Below are 19,865 nucleotides of genomic sequence, written 5' to 3' on the forward strand. Positions count from 1 at the left end.
GGTATTTTCCCTGTGTTTCCTTGCTAATGACATTTGGTGAACCCACAGTTCTGGTTGACCCCGTCCTTGAACCTAAACCAATTGACATTTTCTCAATCTTGGCCAGATTTTGCAGCTCAGGCAGAAATAATCCTGGATGCCATACGATTAGCAGATGTAACTTTTAAAAGGCTTGCCTTCTTTGAGAGAATTGAATAAATAGTTGTAACCATACCCTATGACGTTTGTTTTCTTAAATCTTTGTTCATTTAACATAATTATGAAGAGCATCACCTAAAGGTGAGTGAGCGTAGCGAACGAACTTCAACCAGGACGTGATTGAGCCATGCGAACGAGCTCATCTTGAAAATGAACGAGCATTTGACAGGAAGACGTCTGTCGGGCCAGCTAGTTGATCATAAAAACTACATCAGGAATTGCCCTGAAGGTTCTACATAAGTCAACAACCTTCATGTTACCAAGCAAAGACTGTCAGTGAACTGCCTAACCAGCCATTTATAACCTACCTAACTAACCAAACGATATATCGAATAATCGATATATCGATCAATATTACTCATTCGGTTGTTTGTGCCAACAGATATGGAAGTGTACCCTTTTTATAACGATAAAAGTACTAAACGTCTTGGAACGATTAACAAACATAAGTGCATTTTATGTCCTATACTCTATTACACCTTGTATTAAAGTGTAATAGAGTGTATCACATTTAGTTTCTGTGATAAAATAAAGTAATTATAGTAACTATTTCATCGTATGAAATAGTCAAAGTCAACAGAGGATAAGAGATTAATTTACAAGCATCAATATTATGAACAATAGTTGGTTCCAGTAATTTCATATAATAATTTTCTAGTAGGTAACTTCACTTTTAGAGGTACATTAGTCAAAGTCAATTGACGCATTATATTACCGTAGCATCATAAAAAAAACGTTTTAAGAACATATCTACTCAGCCGATATCATACATATCTTCAAAGTTGAAGGTGAAATTAGGTTCTCATTTTTCAAATAAGGTAATGTCAACAACTTTCTACAGATAAATCATTTAAATAATAACATAATTAATTGAGAATAAGTGGTAATTTTTGAACAACGATTGATTAATCATTGGTCAATTTAAAAATTATACGTTAATTTTTAGTACCCAGTATAGGATTTGAACTATTAATAAGAAATTGTTGACATATTTAATTATATCAGTGTGAAAAAGAATGTTTTGGATCAATCATTTGATGAGTTTTTACAATATCGATTTACTAAGACTGAAAGACAATCTGAGCACATCCAAGTATAAGTATTAATTTTAACAAGTGCACCTGTTGCTCGAATTCGAGCAATTGCAAAGTATTACTGGCAATATTTCAAAATGAATAATAAAAGTCATAATGTCCGACTACTTAAAAGAGTCAACCCAAAGATAACGTAGTCAAACACTCCACTCCAGTTATCGAAACTGAAAACAAACTCATTTTAAAAACGATCACTCACTCCACTCCAGTTATCGAAACTGAAAACAAACTCACTCTGAAAACTAACGCTCTTGTATGTATCATGTGATTATTATGAATAGCTGTTATTAATACAAATTATTCGTCTGTTTAAGTAAACAAAATCTTTTAGTCATAAGATTGGGATTGTGATGGCCTGTGGGGCAAGGCCCAAGGACTTAAATTACAGGAACTGGTGAAAGGGGTAGCATAGACTAACCAACACAAGTAGACTTCTCATCCCATTGTAAATTTTGAAGCACGTTTTTCGTGTCTAGTTCATTTACGTGACACATGGGCGCTAGTGTCGAAGAAACTTTGTTTCTATTATTTTAAGGTTTAATTTCTTGATTTGTGCTTTACTGTTTGGTTATATAACTAGGGGACAAGTTATTGTTTATGATTAGATCGTATTATTTGGTTAAACGAGGTTTTAAATGGCTGTAATAACGGGAAACAAATTGTAAACAAAACACGACCTCTACATAAACCGTACAGAACTAACGATAAAATTGTCTTCAGCTGTTCCATAAGGATGAGAAATCTACTAAGGGAGTATGTTTTATCTATGGGGGTAGTCTACACAAATAATATATTATATATAAGAATAGACATTAGACAATAGACAAAATCTTTATTGAAATATTACTAGAGAACATTCATGCGTCGAACATAATATTTTGTATTTATTTTCTACAATTGCGAATTGATAGAAGTAGACAATATGTTCCCAATTTAAATTTGGAGTCAGTTTTAGGACAAAATTAATGCAGTTGGATTGGGCTATAGTTATTTGTGCAACTAGTGAGAAAAGTGAGCAATTGACTCACTCGAGGAGGAATGGTTTCTCGAGTGAGGCAATTGTACTTTGAACTCGAGTTGCACATTATACTTTTCCTACAGTTACCATAAAACAAATAAATTGGTGAAGAAACATAACCTATTTTGACACAGAAGTGAACTTTTGTAATATAACATTTAATGTGAAATGACAAATACAACAGTACAACAGCTGACCAGCTGATTTACAGCCAGTGCTGCCAACGTATTTCGTGCGCATACGACGTTGCCTGCATGTTACGCGCTCACTATTTCATGCCTTCTCGTTGCAAATCTGGAGTGAGACAAAGTAATTAGAGTGAGACAATGTTAACATTGTCTCACTGATGAGCGAATTGGCCACTTTGCTTTCTCAAATCAGTGAGAGAACATGTACATTGTTAGGTAACTGTAGGAAAAAGTATATTACTGACTACCACCAAAAATGCCAACTCTTAACTGAACCGAGTCAAATCGAAATGACGTTTTGTAACACGTAATTTATTCAAGGTTGTGGTAAGGAGTGTTTCAAATGTTCTAGGTGCTCAGATGCAGCTGTGGCTATACAACGTGGCTTTCTTGGCTGCAACATGCCTCTCTCGTGTGGCATCACAAAATGTCGAAGAGAATGATTCTACTTATCTGGAGGAATGGGGGATCCAACGGCCTGATAGGAGTAGTGCTCTAGCCGTTTTGCAAGACCTGATAAAAGATTTAAAAGAGTCAAGTGGAGAAATTGGGGGCCGAGCGCATGATCAATTCAGACCAACGAATGACCGAGCAGCCTTTTCATGGAACGATTGCCGTGGAATATACAAAGCCGACTATTTTGCTAAACTCGAAATTGTGTGTTACGACTGTTACAGTCTTTTCCGACCCCACCTAGAGTTATATGCACATTGCATGTAAGTATCAGTGTTTTCCTGCTATTCTGTGTGCATCACACTGTGAGCATTGCATATATCAATAGACATGATTTAGCCCCTGAACTGAATTGATGACTATAATATACTGTAATTCATACAATTACCTTGCCACAGCTCTGAAGTTTCCGTTACGGCCGTTTCGGCATCAAAATGCCATCCTCAGATACAGATACATTCACCAAAATTGGCGTCGTTAAACTTTACATATACACCAAACACATTAAACAAGGTGTTTTGTGTATATGTAAAGTTTAATTTTGGTGGATGTATGTGTATCTGAGGATGGCATTTTGATGCCGAAACGGCCGTAACGGAAACTTCAGAGCTGTGGCAAGGTAATTATATTAATTATATTATAGTCATTGCATGTGGTTAAAATTTAAAAAAATTAAATTTTAAATTTCTTAGCCTATTATCTATTATTTCTATCAAACTGCTGTGGTTTGCTTGTTTACGGATATATTTTGATTAAACTTGGCAAATTAATTTATTTTAATTAAAGCTATTCATATTTAAAAAAAACACACGCTTTATTACCCTCCCTATAGCCAGCAAACCTAGGTACTCGTTAAAACTAATATTCTTCAAACAGATACAAGTGTAAATCATTTAATCTATTTCTAGGCCTATATCATCATAACATATATCATATCATCATCATCATCATCATCATCTATATACAGTATTAATATTCAAGCATTTTTCTTTAATACCTTTTTTCTCATCTTGTGTTCATTGCAGGGAAAATTTACGCATACTCATAGAAAGATATTTTCCTGTAGATGAGTAGGATTTTATTTTATAAATCCCTTTATAAAATAAAATAGGCTCAAAAATAAGCACGAAAAATGAATTTGAAATTTAAATCAATTAACATGGGACTCATGGGTTGCCATGCTGGTGACGAAAAAACAACGAAATATAAACAGAAAATAAAAAAAAAACAAATGGAAGAAATTACAATCAAACGTTTTATTTACAGCGTGGGGTGAACATAGATAAGTCTGTACATTGGATATTTTTGGTCGAGTTTTCGACCACTGGACGACACCTAGTATATATTAATACCCCCGCCATTTTCCAATACGGCGGCTGAAGCACAGCCGGGATTTATGGGGACTTTTGTAATTTTATTTATTTAGGCGTACTAAACAACTATGCAAAGTTTCCACTTAGTCCGAATTTGTTAGGTCGAATGGCTTTCTTATTCCTAAAATTCTTGGACTATGATAGACTAGCTGTACCCGCGGGCTTTGCCCCGTTTAACTTAATAAGTATTCGCATGGCTCATTCACGTCCTGGTTGAAGTTCGTTCGCTACGCTCACTCACCTTTAGGTTAGAGCTCGTTCGCTGCGCTCACTTGCCTTCAGGTTAGCTCGTTCGCTACGCTAACTCGCCTCCAGGTTGAAGTTCGTTCGCTACGCTCACTCACCTTCCTTTTGGTTGGAAATTAGATGTTGTCATAAATAAAAAATACCCCCCGCCGCAGCAAACCTACAGACTAAGCGAATTTCCATATACACAGCTGGAATTCCACTAAATTGTTCCCTTAAAATTGTCAGATTTATTTCCTATTTAAACATCATTAATATTAATGAGTACTTAGGTTTGCTGCTACAGGGAAGAAAATAGGGGGGTTTTATTGAAATATTAATAGCTCAGTATGAAGTAAACAAAATTTCAAAATTTCATTAATATATGTCCATACACAAGCAAGCTACAACACTGTATTTATTCTCCATAAGAATAACATGGTAATTTTAAATTTACATTATTTTGCGATTTTTCCGTAACCGTTAGGCATGCAACAATGCTTCAATATACTAATGTTTTGTTTTTTTGAGCTCTACAAAATGGTTTAGAAAGAAATTTCAAAATGTTATGTTTTCAGGGTGAAAAATTAGAAAAACCCATTTTTACCCCACAAAACCCCCCATAAACCCCGGTTCCCATAGTCCGATCATGCTGGTTCGCGAACTCGTTCGAATAAATGTGGGTTTACACGTTTATACCAAATTTCATCAAAATCGGAACATTTTTGCTCGAGTTATCGCGCTAACGGACACATATATAAATAAATATATATATATATGAATTTGAACGGATGGTGTTATTGGTCTCTGGGGACCTCAAAACGAAAAACTAAATCGGTCCCGGGTCCAGGTCTTACCATGAGGTTACCATGGTAGGTACCATGAGACCGTAGGCTATGAGACCTACGGCAATAGCTTATTCCCTATATGGGAAATTCGCTAAAAATAATAGTGCTGCACCCTATTGGTAATCCTTGTAACTTTGATGCTATTGAACATCATAGAACAGAACCAACTTGTTTAATTGAAACAGCTGTTAAGATTCATTAATTCCTTTAAATATGAAAAATCATAAGGTTAACATGGAGAACTACAGAGCCACTGGGGCGGAACCCGAAAGGATTTTTGAGATAAGAATATGCTTTAATGTTAATCGGGAATGTGAGCTATCATCATGCCAAATTTCAGCCCAATCCGTCCAGTAGTTTATGCGTGATTGAGCAACAAACACACACACAAACTCACAAACTTTCAGATTTATAATATTAGTAAGATTAAGTCACAAGACAACTAGCGTGTTTACTTTTAATATTCCTCATACATGTGACAAGTTTGTTATTTCAATTAATAGGCTAGGCATATTAGGAATATAAGTGGCAGTTAGCGGAAAGTTTAGGTACAGTCCTAATCATCACGTTTCTTTATGTTTTTTGGGTCGCTGAACACGAATATGAGGTTTGCTGACAGATATTTTGCCCGGAACATTGGTTATTTTGTGAAAAACCTTAAAATTTGGGCACTTTTTTTGGTTTTTCAGGCAAATCTCGGTAAGTATGGGTTTTTGAGAAAATCCTGCTTTGTAAAATTAAAGATGACAAAATTTACTACAAGTTTCCTATATAATGTTTGTTTCTACGACAAACCGTTTCGCCACTAGAGCACACTAAAACAGGCAAGAGTTACAAAAAATTAAAAACATTGCTAAATGCTGCCGTTTTACATTAGGTTTCCATGGAAACAACCCATGTTACGATAATTTTAACTATTTATTCATGATAACAAACTGAAACACACTTAAAAATACCCCCGCCACAGCAAACCTGCAGACTAGGCGAATTTCCATTTCCTGATTGGATTTACACTAAAATGTCCCCTTAGAAATATCACATTTATTCCCTATTTAAATAAAAGTTTAACGAGTACCTAGGTTTGCTGCAACAGGGAGGGTAAAAAGGTGTTTTTGTAAAATGTAATAATTTGGTATGAAATGAATGCATTTTCCAAATTTGATCAAAATATGTTCATAAACAAGCAAACTACAAAACTGTTGTAGTTTGCTTGTTTATGAACATATTGTACTTAGTCTACATAAGAATAAAATGAACATTTTAAATTTATAGATTTTTGGAATTTTCTCAGTAACCATTAGGCGCATAACAACGCTTTAATATACTAAATTATTTGTTTTTTTAAGCTCTACAAAATGGTATGGAAAGAAATCGCTAAATTTTAAGTTTATAGGGTCAAAAATAGGACAAACCAATTTTTACCCCATAAATCCCTGTTCCCATAGTCCGATCATGCTGGTTCGCGAACTCGTTCGAATAGACGTAGGTTTACACGTTTGTCCCGATTTTCATCAAAATCGGATGATTTTTGTCGAGTTCTCGCCCTAACGGACACATATATGAATTTTCTCTAGGGGCCTCAAAACGAAAAAGTAAATCGGTCCCTGGTCCAGGTCTTACCATGAGTAATACGGCAATAGCTTATTCCCTATAGGGGAAATTCACTAATAAACTTTATAACTAGTGTGTCTTCTGACCACAATGTGTTGAGGTATACGGGTAAGAATTCTCTACTTTCATCGCGTTATTCACTATGGCAAGTGGCTGGACACGGTCTACTCGTCTGAATTTGACGTTACCAAAGTTAAAAGTTATCTACAACTCTTTTATTGTATTTCATCCTTTTTTCTCAATCACTATAGCAGTCAACCCGGTGACCAGCAACATCCTTGTGCTGAGAAAATAAATGGGGGTTTTGTGGGAACGGGAAATGTTCCAGCAGTCAGTCATACATCTTGGCATAGATTTTTCAAGTGTGTTTCAGTTCATTATCATGAATAAACAGTTCTAATTATCGTAACATGGGTTGTTTCCATAGAAACCCAATGTAAAACCTTTGTAAAACGGTTAGGGTTTATTTTCATTTTTGGTTTTGCCCAGCATGATCGTACTATGGGAACAGGGATTTATGGGGGGTTTTATGGGGTAAAAATTGGTTTTTCGTATTTTTAACCCTATAAACTTAAAATTTAGCGATTTCTTTCCATACCATTTTGTAGAGCTTAAAAAAACAAATAATTTAGTATATTAAAGCGTTGTTATGCGCCTAATGGTTACTGAGAAAATTCCAAAAATCTATAAATTTAAAATGTTCATTTTATTCTTATGTAGACTAAGTAAACTGTTGTAGTTTGCTTGTTTATGAACATATTTTGATCAAATTTGGAAAATGCATTAATTTCATACCAAATTATTACATTTTACAAAAAACACCTTTTTACCCTCCCTGTTGCAGTAAACCTAGGTACTCGTTAAACTTTTATTTAAATAGGGAATAATGTGATATTTCTCGCTTCTAAGGGGACACTGATACTTCTTCTAAGGGGACATTTTAGTGTAAATCCAATCAGGGAAATGGAAATTCGCCTAGTCTGCAGGTTTGCTGTGGCGGGGGTATTTTTAAGTGTGTTTCAGTTTGTTATCATGAATAAATAGTTAAAATTATCGTAACAGGGGTTGTTTCCATGGAAACCTAATGTAAAACGGCAGCATATAGCAATGTTTTGAATTTTTTGTACTTCTGGCCTTTTTTAGTGTGCTCTAGTGGCGAAACGGTTCGTCGTAGAAACAAACATTATATAGGAAACTTGTAGTAAATTTTGTAATCTTTAATCTTACATAGCAGGATTTTCTCAAAAACCCATACTTACCGAGATTTGCCCGAAAAACCAAAAAAAGTGCCCAAATTTTAAGGTCTTTCACAAAATAACCAATGTTCCGGGCAAAATATCTGTCAGCAAACCTCATATTCGTGTTCAGCGACCCAAAAAACATAAAGAAAAGTGATGATTAGGACTGTACCTAAACTTTCTGCTAACTTTCCTAAAATGCCTCGACTATAATGCTATTTTCACTAAACAGTTGTTTCAAAACAAGCTATTTTCCATTGTTTTGACTTTTCTTTGTTTACTTATTTATTTAGCAATTAGTGCAAAGACATTGATAGGTATGAACGAATTTTTAATTATGCCAGGCCTATGTTGGCCTGCCAAATCTTTTGTTGGTAATGCAAATGTCAACCAGTGTAGTTGTTCCATAGATTCTATAGAACTGTATTAGTTGTAGAGTGCCAGTAGAACCATTGACTATTGGATACAGAAGAAGACATCCCATCTCACATATGGGTCAGCTGTCTCCAGTTTTTTACTAAAAACTAATGTAGTTGTGTGAGCCAGCCATAGATTGCTCACCTGTCAAAAACTCTGTTATGTACCTTATGTTTTGTTAGTGACATAGTTGCTGGGTCTTAACAGTTGCTATTTTAAGATACGTAATTAAAATTCGTATTGGTATTTTCCCTAAAGATTTACCCGTTTTCGGTAACCAGTCACCAGTAATTTCCCTAGTTAGTCCTAGTGGCTTTGTTTCTTCCTGACCGGTTTGGGTAAAGTTTTCCTAAGTTGACCACGTGAGGAAGTAGAAGTAATAGTAGTTTACGCAACGATTGCGTAAAGATAGTGTTAACGACACGAGTAGAAAATTAGGCTCGAGCCTTGGCGAGTGCCTTAAAAACTTCTACGAGTGTCGTTAACACTATTTACGCGAGTTGCGTACACTACTTTACCTACGGCGGTGTTTTAATTACTAAAAATCACTACTCATAACTTCTAAGAGAGGTTATATTTTTGTTTATTTTATAACCTCTCATTGCCACTGACAGTGAAGCAAGGAATCAAACACTGATTCACTAATTGCACCAATCAACAATTAAATTGGCTTGAACAGCTAATTACTGTAGTTGAATTTCGAATCATTACAATTTTGCTTCTCCTCTCTCAATCCTTGAACCTCATTGGTCCGTTACCCGTGTTGTTATGAGTAAAACTATGCTGTTATGAAAGTAAACAATGCTGTTATGAGATACTTTCAATTCTAAGAACTGTACTGAAACGGCTACTTTAAAAAACGGTCGTAGGTAAAATTTGTTTTCACGTTCAAGAGGGTCTTTTCGTTTCAATTTTATTTTATTTTCACCGGCAAACTTTTTTTCGTTCAAACACCGACTCTGCGGAACCTAGGCCTATACTCTCATCCGAGTTTGTTTCTGGTTCCCTTGTGTAATTCTGTAGGTAAGCAGGCTGCTTTTTGAGGCCGCTTAGTTATCTGCTTGAATTATTGCATTCTAAGCAGTTTAAACTCACAGAGCCATAAACATTATCGGTTCTCCCATAGAAAAAAAAATATTACCACAAACAAATTGAGAACCTCCTCCTTTTGCTGGTAGTGGGGAATTCGGTTGATAAAGGAAAATTTAATTCAATATCTCTAACCAAATAATGTAGGTAAATAAATGTAACTATCTAACCACATGTTTTCCCATAAGAATAATACCGCATTCGCTCACTACTTCCCTTAAAACATTAAAATAATAGGGTAAATAATGTCATCAGAAATTGCCTTCACCCATAATTTTTCATCTGATTTCAGGGGCAGCTGCTTTGCAAACAAATGGTTCGGCTCTTGCCTCCAGGTTCTACTTACACCACAAGAAGAATACCCACAATATAAGCATTATGTCGAGACATTAGCGGGTAAACCATTGTTTCCCAAAGATAAAATTCATGAAAGAACCTGAAGATGAAATTCCTGGTTATGTGTATTCCGCATTGTGTAATGTAACTGTTTTGGTTTTTGAAAAAAAGACAAACAAAATTATAGCTTTGAATAAATGGTATGGTAGGTCTATCAATAAACTGTCACACTTTCTCCTATTAGCTTTAAATTTAAAATCAACATTTTACTACTTTTATGAGCATAAGGCATTGTAAATATAAATTAACTAGTTGTTCTGTCCGTGCTTCACAAGTGGGATAAAATACTTAACCCTTCCAGGGCTAAATTAAATAAAAGGCTGGGGCTTAATTATTTTTTTGACAAAAATTCAAAACGAAAGTGGTTGTATTGTATTAATTTCACTTGAAATAATTCATGGATCATGAAAAGATTTTCCTTAGGGCTGAACTAAGTTTTGTACAGAAGTTATGAATAAAATAAAATTTGATTTGACGAATATATCTGTTTTCAGCCCGGAAAGTAAACAAAGATTGACGGATATATCCGTCCATATTCCTGGAAGGGTTAAGAGGTGTAGGTCCCTAAATCTACTGCGAAAAGTTACACACACTAACCATGCAAATTATACAGCTAAACTTCATTATTACTTGTTGCTTATTTGATTAAAAATCGTTTGTGTATTTGCATTCAAAACTTTTGTGTGGCAGAATAAAAACTAATAACGTTATCGTAATGTCCTGACGGACAACTGCAGTTGCGAGCAACCAGAGACCTCGTGTGGAAGGGTCCTACGATTCAGAATTATTGATTAAACTTGTGGGTAAGCTCTTCTACACATCTGAGTTAACAAACATTTAGTAACATACTAGCTGTGTACCACTGGTTGTGTACTGTGAGTTGAAGAAAGTACACAATACACAAAATACAATAAGGACTCTTATTAGGTCAAGTATAAATTCAAGCCTCTTTTCTTACAATTTTTAACAACGTTCATTCATTAGTAAGACAAATAAATAAAACTAGTGGCATGTAGGGACATAAGTCCCTAAAAATCTCCAATGTAAAACCAATAACTGTTATGTTTTAACAAACTAAGTATCAAATTATCTTTCACGCAGTAGCTAAGTTAATAATATTTATATCACTTTAGTGAATTATTTTAAAACCATTGTATTAATACTTTGGGCAAACAAAAGTGGTAATTTCTCACACAATTTTTAACTACTAGTATATATAGATAATATTGATATCATAATTTAAACAATTACCATACAAACTCGTTTAAGTGCTAATTAAATTATGAAATACAGAAATTACAAAAAATAACACAGCTTGATCTCATCAAAACCAGTATCCTCCGAGCCCAGGGTAAACTCGACCTGAAAGAGATGAAAACAACATTTAATTTTTTTACTTTTTTCTAAAGATATAGCATTAGACTAAGGGTTTTTAAGGATTTTTAATTGATTAACAGCCTTAATAGCCACTTTTAACTGTTTTTTGTTTTTAGCTCCTAGGGAGTAAAAATCAGCTGATGTCAACTCAGTTGTAAATTCGAAATGAAAGTATGTATCGATTGTTTTCGATTGTAGCCTTATTGTAAATATTTTGACTTATCGATAGTATAACGTAAACTAACACAATCAACCAAACGATTGAAACACTTACTAATCAGCTGCTTGAGGCTACTTTAAATGAAAACTATTTAGTTTTGTAACATAGGTTGATCAAATAATGGTGCAATATGATGAAAGCTATAGTTCATGACATGGGGAAAAACTTTCTTTTCAACCCTCGCTCATTTTCCGACCTCGGTTTCGCCTCAATCGTAAAACCTGACCTCAGGTCGAAAAGAGTCAATTTAAGCCCTAGTGATGAAATATACTATTTTGCCTTCCTAGATTTTTATGTTGCTAGTTCAATATGATACATTTAATTAATCAAAACTTACCGAACCCAGGATATCCTCCATAACCAAAACCGGGGTAGCCGAATCCACCTCCGAAACCGGGATATCCGAATCCACCGCCAAATCCACCGCCAAATCCACCACCAAAACCTCCATATCCAAAAGGGCGGCCGAATCCATAAGGACGTCCAAATCCAAATGGGCGGCCGAAGCCTAAGCCTCCCCAGATGAACTCGGAGGTGTTTAAGTCATCGTGGTCGGTGACTGGTACTGCTGGTACTTCTGGTATAGCTGCTCCTGCTACCAGCCCTAGGGCTAGGGAGAGCAGTACACCTACCTAGACAAAGTAAGGAATGCTTGTCATGTAAAAGTTTATGAAAACCATCATGAGCTTCTGTACAAGGTGAGGCAATAAGAGTGTCTCAATCAAAAAATAGTACAAATTTTATGCTATTTACCCTATACATATAAATAGCACGTAAAACATAGCTTATATTGTGCCATTAACTTGACAGAGTCATTTTTCCATGTCTTGAAAACAGCATCCTTCAAGTGACGTTCTTGTCCTGCTGGATTCTTCTCGATTGGGAATTCCATTAAATACTCTTTAAAGAATCGTTAAAATTTCTTGGAATATTCTTAGATCAGCAGTTTAAATAAATCTCTGGGACTTATTCTAACGCCGTGGGACCAACGTTTCCATATCGATTTTCAAAAACCCTCTTTTAGCGAATTTTCCTATAGGAAAGTAGTTATATTACCGTAGGTGGCACGGTAAGACCTAGCACAGGACTGATTTAATTTTTAATTTTGATGTCTCCAGAGGCCAAAAATACCTCTGGTTAAAATTTTTTATATATGTATCCGTTAACGCGATAACTCGAGTAATTTTTGTCCGATGAAAATTGGTTTAAAGGTGTCTGGCGGGATAAACTTAAATGAGTTAGTGAACAAGCATGATCCGACCATGGGAACGGGGTTTTATGGGGGTAAAAATTGGTTTTTCTCATTTTTTCCCTCAAAACACAAAATTTCCAAATTTTTCTCTAGAGACCTTTTTAAAGAGCTTAAAAAACAAATAATATATGAAAGTGTTTTTGAACAACTATTGGCAACGGAGCAAATCTAAAAAATTTTAAATTTAAAACTCACATGTTATTCTTATGGAGAATATTGTAAAATGTTGTAGTTTCCTTGTTTATGGATATATTTTGATCAAACTTAGCAAATTTATTTATTTATTAGTTTCCTTGTACTGTAGCAGCAAACCTAGACAATCATTAAACCTAAGTTATTTAAATAGATTTAATTGACAATAAATTTAATTCAGACAAATGGAAATTAATTCACTTAGTCCGCAGGTTTGCTGCGGCAGGGATATTTTGTCCTAGGATGGAAACTAGCCTGGAATAGTTTTTCACGTTACTTCAGGCTAGACCTAGGGGTTGCAGAATTATCACTACGATAAAATCCATTGGTAAATTGGTGGGATTTGAACACGAGACCTTAAGGACCGAAGTCCAGCGCTTTACCACTAGACCAGCTCGCTCCCCAGGGCCAAACCTGTTAATCGTTATGACTCAATTATACTAATGGATACAGTGTTGTAAAATGAGAAGTGTAATTGTTTCAAATAATTCTTTAAAATTACAGACCCCTTCAGATTTAAGGGCACAGAAAATGAGGTATTTTCAATAACTCAAACTTGAAAATAACCATAAAACCCAATAGTTTCTTCTCATACTCATAGGCTCCTGAATATATGGTTTGACCTAGAAATAATTAGAACACGGATGAAACCATTGTTGTTCGATAGTAAAAAGTATTGTGAATACCATATCAAAAGTCTCCAAAAATATCTTTGGTGGAACACCACCATTTTTCCAAAATGGCGGTCAAATCCAGTAGTTTTTTGCTTTTTATTGAAATTCTGACTTTCCAGTCAATATTGGTGAAAAGTCGTCAATACATTTAATGTTCCTCGTGAAATTACCTTTAAAATGATACCAAATACATGTACCTACAACTAAAAATAAACCCCGTAGAAATAATAAAATATTTCAAATAAAAATATTTTTGATAAATTAATGTAATAGTCAAAGCAAACTAAAAATAACGTACACAGGGATCGTATAAAAATTTGCAAGTAAACATGTTATGGTTTTATTTTTATTGTTGTGGTGTGCAGAGTGACATACCAAAAGTTGCAAAAATCAGTCCACGGGAAACCCCTAAATTAAGGAAAAAATGGCGGCTTTTCCCAATATTGGACAAATTTTGCAACAAAAGATACCACATATTTTTTTGCACATTTTTCGAGATATTGACTTGGAACCACGACCGATATTTATTGGATGGTCCGTACTTAATTTCAATAGGGAACGCTTTTTTGGGCCGCCATCTTGGATCAGCCATATTGGATCTGCCATATTGGATATAAATATTTTTTAATGTAATTATAGTGTTGTGACACATCATTATGAACTAGATTTCCACGCTGATTTCAATGCTGAAATCCGTTTTTAAATAAGTTTTTTCATTGCTTAAGATATATTAAAACGAAAACTCTCCCCTATACATCAGTTATAGACGTATCTTAAGTTACTTTGAAAATGTGTTTGGATTATTTTTCTCCAGGTATTATTATTGCTTGCAGTTCGTTCTAGCCTTAAAATATTCAGTGATAAAAGATCTTTCATTTTAGTTAGCTTTCATTTTGTTTTATTTATAGTTAAAACATACTAGTTATAGACGAGGTACAAACCCCAACACAAAATTAAATTACGGTAAACTTTTTTTATCAGTTTTTGTTAAAAGATTTATATCTCGGGTTGTTAATATGTTAACAAGTTCATTCTGGTATCAAAGTACTCAGTAAATGTTTGGCTTTAATTTTATTGATTAATAAATGACACATGACAAATTTAAAACGAATCATGTAGGCCTACCTTCGATGCACTACTGAATGAATTATTGTTACCTATTTTGAAATTTGTCTTTAGCTAAAGACATTTATCCCCAATTCTAAATAACTCCCAATAAGGAATCCATAGCTAAAATAAAAGTCAATACTTGAACGAATAGCTATGACGAGTTTTTCCCGTTTTCACTCTGCACAACACTACAAAATAAAACCATAAAACGTTTTGTTGAAATTTTTTAAAGGCCATATCCTATATTTATCTAAATATAATTTCCAAGTTAGACAGTTACAGTTATTTATAAGTACAGTTATTTATAAGTAAGTTGGTCATATGTACCATCAGTCAAACACCACTCCCAATCTGTTGGATCTGCTGGTGAACTATTTCCACGCCATACTTTAACCTGATAGTACAACCTTAGACTGTGGTAGTTTTCAATGTGTTTTTAAATTGTCAAAGTACGAAACGTCCATAAGAAATGTATGGGGGAGAGTTTTCGTTTTAATATATCTTAAAATCGTAAAACGCTATTTAAACAACTGATTTCAGCAATGAAATCAGCGTGGAAATCTAGTTCATAATGATGTGTCACAACACTATAATTACATTAAAAATATTTATATCCAATATGGCAGATCCAATATGGCTGATCCAAGATGGCGGCCCAAAAAGCGTCCCCTATTGAAATTAAGTACGGACTATCCAATAAATATCGGTCGTGGTTCCAAGTCAATATCTCGAAAAATTTGCAAAAAATATGTGGTATCTTTTGCTGCAAAATTTGTCCAATATTGGGAAAAGCCGCCATTTTTTCCTTAATTTAGGGGTTTCCCGTGGACTGGTTTTTTGCAACTTTTGATATGTCACTCTGCACACCACAACAATAAAAATAAAACCATAACATGTTTACTTGCAAATTTTTATACGATCCCTGTGTACGTTATTTTTAGTTTGCTTGGACTATTACATTAATTTATCAAAAATAATTTTATTTGAAATATTTTATTATTTCTACGGGGTTTATTTTTTGTTGTAGGTACATGTATTTGGTATCATTTTAAAGGTAATTTCACGAGGAACATTAAATGTATTGACGACTTTTCACCAATATTGACTGGAAAGTCAGAATTTCAATAAAAAGCAAAAAACTACTGGATTTGACCGCCATTTTGGAAAAATGGTGGTGTTCCACAAAAGATATTTTTGGAGACTTTTGATATGTTATTCACAATACCTTTTACTATCGAACAACAATGGTTTCATCCGTGTTCTAATTATTTCTAGGTTTTGCTATTTATTTTCTTATTTTAAGGCGCCTACTCATGTATAGGAGAAAAGTAGATGAATACATATGGGGACTTTATAGCAAACTCAATGTCATGACTGAATAATATTGCTTTCCATATGTAATAGCAGTTCATTCTGATATTCCTAATACCAAAGATTACATTTTTGCGTAGCATATGTAATCTTTGCTAATACTAACAAAATATTACAACAAAGGAGATAAAATTTTACTTACAGCTAGGATCATGATGTCGAAACTACAGTTGTTTACTTATTTTCTTTTATATACGGTCTAATTAAGGGTAGTCTGCGAAACTCCCATTAAAGGTCATTAGCGGAGTATAACCTACCACAACAAGGAAAACGCCATCATGTTTCGCAAATATTTTAAAATTATGTAATTGGTAGGTATATTTTTACTTTCTCCCCCTGTTCATAGTATTAAAAATGTATTTCTTTTTCTTTCTTCTCCTATACATGGGGTATGGAGAAAGTATTGTTTTTGTCAACATTTCAGAGTTTGAGTTTTGGATGGATATACCTAAAATAATGATTTCACGAAGTGATGTCTGTATGTGTATGTGTACAGAGCTACAGACTACACCTGAGGTCCAAATTTGATAACATTTGTTATGTTAGTATTAATCCATGGTATCTCCAAGATAGTTTTCATTTTTATTTTTAGTGGTGATTCATAAAAACTCATAAAATAACGGAAACCCCTGATTTCCACAGCTTTAACGATTTTGATTATAATTTAGAATGTTATTGTCTTTTTCACTTCTAACAAAATGGCACAGCTCCTATAATGCTTTAAAAATTACGGTCCCCCTTAAAATAGCATAGTTTTACTCCCACCCTTTACTTACCTTTTGTTGCCTTGAGACCAACTGCAATCGATATTCCGTCACTAAATACCCCATTTTAAATTTAAAAAATCTAATTTCCTTGAAAAAAAGTTTGTATGTACACACGTTTTTTTTTTAGATTAATAGGATTTAAAAGCTAGTCGAATTTTGTTTACATTGAATATTACAGCTACATTAACAAAACATTAAATGTCTGACAACAAAATAATTACAATAAATTCTGCACTTACTGTTTACAGAATTTTATCATTTCTTAAAAGAAATTAACTTACGATTTTATTTAAAATTATAGAAGCTAATTTGATTGTTAAAAACATTACCTCATATTAATGGTTGCCTGAGTTTAAATAGTCCATGTATCCATAGGGGAGTAGTGAGTACGTAGTAAGGCGAGTATTAGAACCAGGATGTACTAAAATTAGAACAAATTTTATGATTGTTTTTGGAGTCATATTGGAGATGACTAAAACCGATGTTGTCGTTCTCCCAGCATACACACCATGGGGAAGGAAGGAGTAGCATGGGGGCGAGTTCTAAAACATCGCTCATATTATGTAGCCAACTAGACGCAAAGTCAACATGTGTTACATTTTTATTGCATATTCAACCCCCAATATTTTACTAAAAGCTCATTTTAAATTATTTAATTTTAAAAAAATGTTCAACTCATTCAATATTTCCTTTAGAAACGTATCCCTTTCATATAATATGTTATATGTTTATAATAGGTTTTTGTGGGACGGATTAGTTCACAAGAGGATCTCACTCCTCTTTCAGTCCAGGTATTTTTAAATTCAGCAATGATTGATAATAGCTTTGATCGAATCCAATAGTAAATGATAATAGTAATAAACAAACTTGATAATCCTATCTTAAGATCTACAGTAAGATGAACCATAGGTACCACAAAGTTATTTACTTTGTAGATTGTATTACCATCAACTTCAGGGACCACACTCTATCCTTGATGGAATTTACCAAACTGTTGGAAATTAACCCACAGGAACTGTCTTCCTTATTAAACCACGGAGAAGTAAGGTACAGAGAAAACATTCAGATTCGGTACACTAAGTGGTGTCTAGCACTAGTCGCTGGTGTCTAAACGTTCAACACCACCCCTCTCGCCAACATGTACTACAACGGTCATGGTGGAGGAAGACCCTGTGTCCTGTGCGAGGAATTTTAGCACAGTGCTCCCAGCTTGGGCTCTTCTTGCTTGTCACAAGTATATTTTAAGCAAAACAGCTGAAAGCACACAGTTGTCCTATAAGCAAGTTTTCTCCGTATCTTACTGAGCACCCTTATGAGTATACTTTATTGACCATCTTCAGAGACAGATGTTCTTTACTTGAGCACAATGCAGTCCTTGAGTTCTCCAAAACTTTATTCTATTCAAGACTGTTGCATTCTCAGCGTTTTGAACACTATAGAAGAGTCTATAGTCACTGCATCTGGTACTTTCTCAATTTTTCTCTGCATGTAGAATTCTAAATATTGTTTATCCTACATAGACACTATTTGACGGTCACTGGCACTACAAACCTGATCTTTAGAGGTTGTCAACACAGACATAAACTTATTACTAGGAAATGACATTTCGCAAGAGGTTTAAGGTTTTTTAAGAGTGCAAAGAAGAGAAAATTACCCCACAATGTAGGTGTAGAGGGGAAATTATCTCAGGTTCATAGTGAATCACAAGCAACCCGCGGACCTGGACTCGTTACAGAAAGCCATCGTCGGATCAAGTGTCTGGCACAACTGTTAGCTAAAGCAACCAGAATTCTGTCGCTGACAACAACAATGTGCCAGTATAATATATGTTCTCCAAGCCTTCAATAGTAGTAGTGCTAGACAAACACCTGCACCGATGATAGGTTTATGTTTCTGTAACCAGGGCCGGCAAGAGCCATCACAGGCCTCTGGGCTGAGGGATCCCGTGCCCCCTATTTTCCTGATTTAGTGTCTAGCCGCATCCGTGCCGTTTTGTTACAGATATAACAATCTATAAAAGAGGATGTTGGTTTGTTTGTATGTTTATATATTTGGCAGTGATAATCTCAAACACAGCTGGACCGATGGCCACGAAACTCAAATTTCAATTTCGTGATCCATCCAAATGGCTCCGCCCCAGTGGCTCTGGAGTTTCTGTTAACCTTATGAGTGCTTGTATTTAAATGGAATTAAAGAATCTTAACAGCTGTTTCAACTTAACAATTTGATTCTGTGATGTTAAATAGCATTAAAAGGTTTATAGGTTTGCCAACAGGTTGAAGCACTAATTGTTAAAATTTATGACAACAGCTAATTTGTACCAAGCAGAAACAAAAAGCTGTGGTACCTACATGGAATGGATGGGTTTTTTACAGTTATGTTTATGTAGCCAATTAATACTAATCTAATAGTAAATTAATAAAAGTCTATCTACATACTGTAGATCTAGGGAACATAATGATTGTTATCTTTAGCGTTCTCAAGCCATTATTTTCAGGGAACCAAAACTGTCTCTTCCGTATCTTGTTCCCATTGCAAGGCACGGGTATAGCGGTTAGTACATATCTATGCATGATAGGCTAGTTTGATTAACTATTGTGTTCACAGTTGCTTCATTCCAATCAAAGATCACCTAGTGAACTGGAAAACCATGCTAAAATCTTTGGCTTTAACAGATTACATGTACAGAATGGCCTCTTCTAAACCCAGGGCCCAAGGCTCTGGCCCCCCCTGCCCCACCCTCTAGCCGTCTCT

General features: G+C 34.6%; 2 protein-coding genes across 2 annotated transcripts; one reads left to right on the forward strand and one right to left on the reverse strand.

Annotated features, from left to right (window-relative positions):
• The first annotated feature begins 917 nt into the window (after window positions 1-917).
• LOC128997289 (uncharacterized) lies at window positions 918-10,291 on the forward strand. The gene is made up of 3 exons (XM_054422919.1): window positions 918-1,016; window positions 2,851-3,214; window positions 10,045-10,291. Exons 2-3 carry the CDS (start codon window positions 2,859-2,861, stop codon window positions 10,190-10,192), a joined length of 504 nt encoding a protein of 167 aa, XP_054278894.1. The 5' UTR covers window positions 918-1,016; window positions 2,851-2,858; the 3' UTR covers window positions 10,193-10,291.
• A 1,181-nt stretch (window positions 10,292-11,472) lies between these two features.
• Window positions 11,473-17,174, reverse strand: LOC128997592 (keratin, type II cytoskeletal 3-like). The gene is made up of 3 exons (XM_054423231.1): window positions 17,121-17,174; window positions 12,083-12,377; window positions 11,473-11,510 (listed from the first exon to the last, which is right to left on the reverse strand). The coding sequence occupies exons 1-3, from the start codon at window positions 17,172-17,174 to the stop codon at window positions 11,473-11,475; spliced, it is 387 nt and encodes a 128-aa protein (XP_054279206.1).
• Window positions 17,175-19,865: the final 2,691 nt, after the last annotated feature.

The sequence above is a fragment of the Macrosteles quadrilineatus genome, unplaced genomic scaffold (genome assembly GCF_028750875.1).
Source record: "Macrosteles quadrilineatus isolate MER2022 unplaced genomic scaffold, UCM_ALF_1.0 Scaffold_6__1_contigs__length_79288215, whole genome shotgun sequence".
NCBI classification, from domain to species: Eukaryota; Metazoa; Arthropoda; class Insecta; order Hemiptera; family Cicadellidae; genus Macrosteles; species Macrosteles quadrilineatus.

Bases quoted from the DNA above. Each gene is read 5' to 3' on its own strand.
- LOC128997592 (XM_054423231.1), bottom strand. From the start codon at position 17,174: ATGGGGTATTTAGTGACGGAATATCGATTGCAGTTGGTCTCAAGGCAA. The intron at 12,378-17,120 runs GTAAGTAAAGGG...TACTTTGTCTAG, and splicing joins TGGTCTCAAGGCAACAAAAG to GTAGGTGTACTGCTCTCCCT. The intron at 11,511-12,082 runs GTAAGTTTTGAT...CATCTCTTTCAG, and splicing joins TGGAGGATATCCTGGGTTCG to GTCGAGTTTACCCTGGGCTC.
- LOC128997289 (XM_054422919.1), top strand. From the start codon at position 2,859: ATGCAGCTGTGGCTATACAACGTGGCTTTCTTGGCTGCAACATGCCTC. The intron at 3,215-10,044 runs GTAAGTATCAGT...ATCTGATTTCAG, and splicing joins GAGTTATATGCACATTGCAT to GGGCAGCTGCTTTGCAAACA.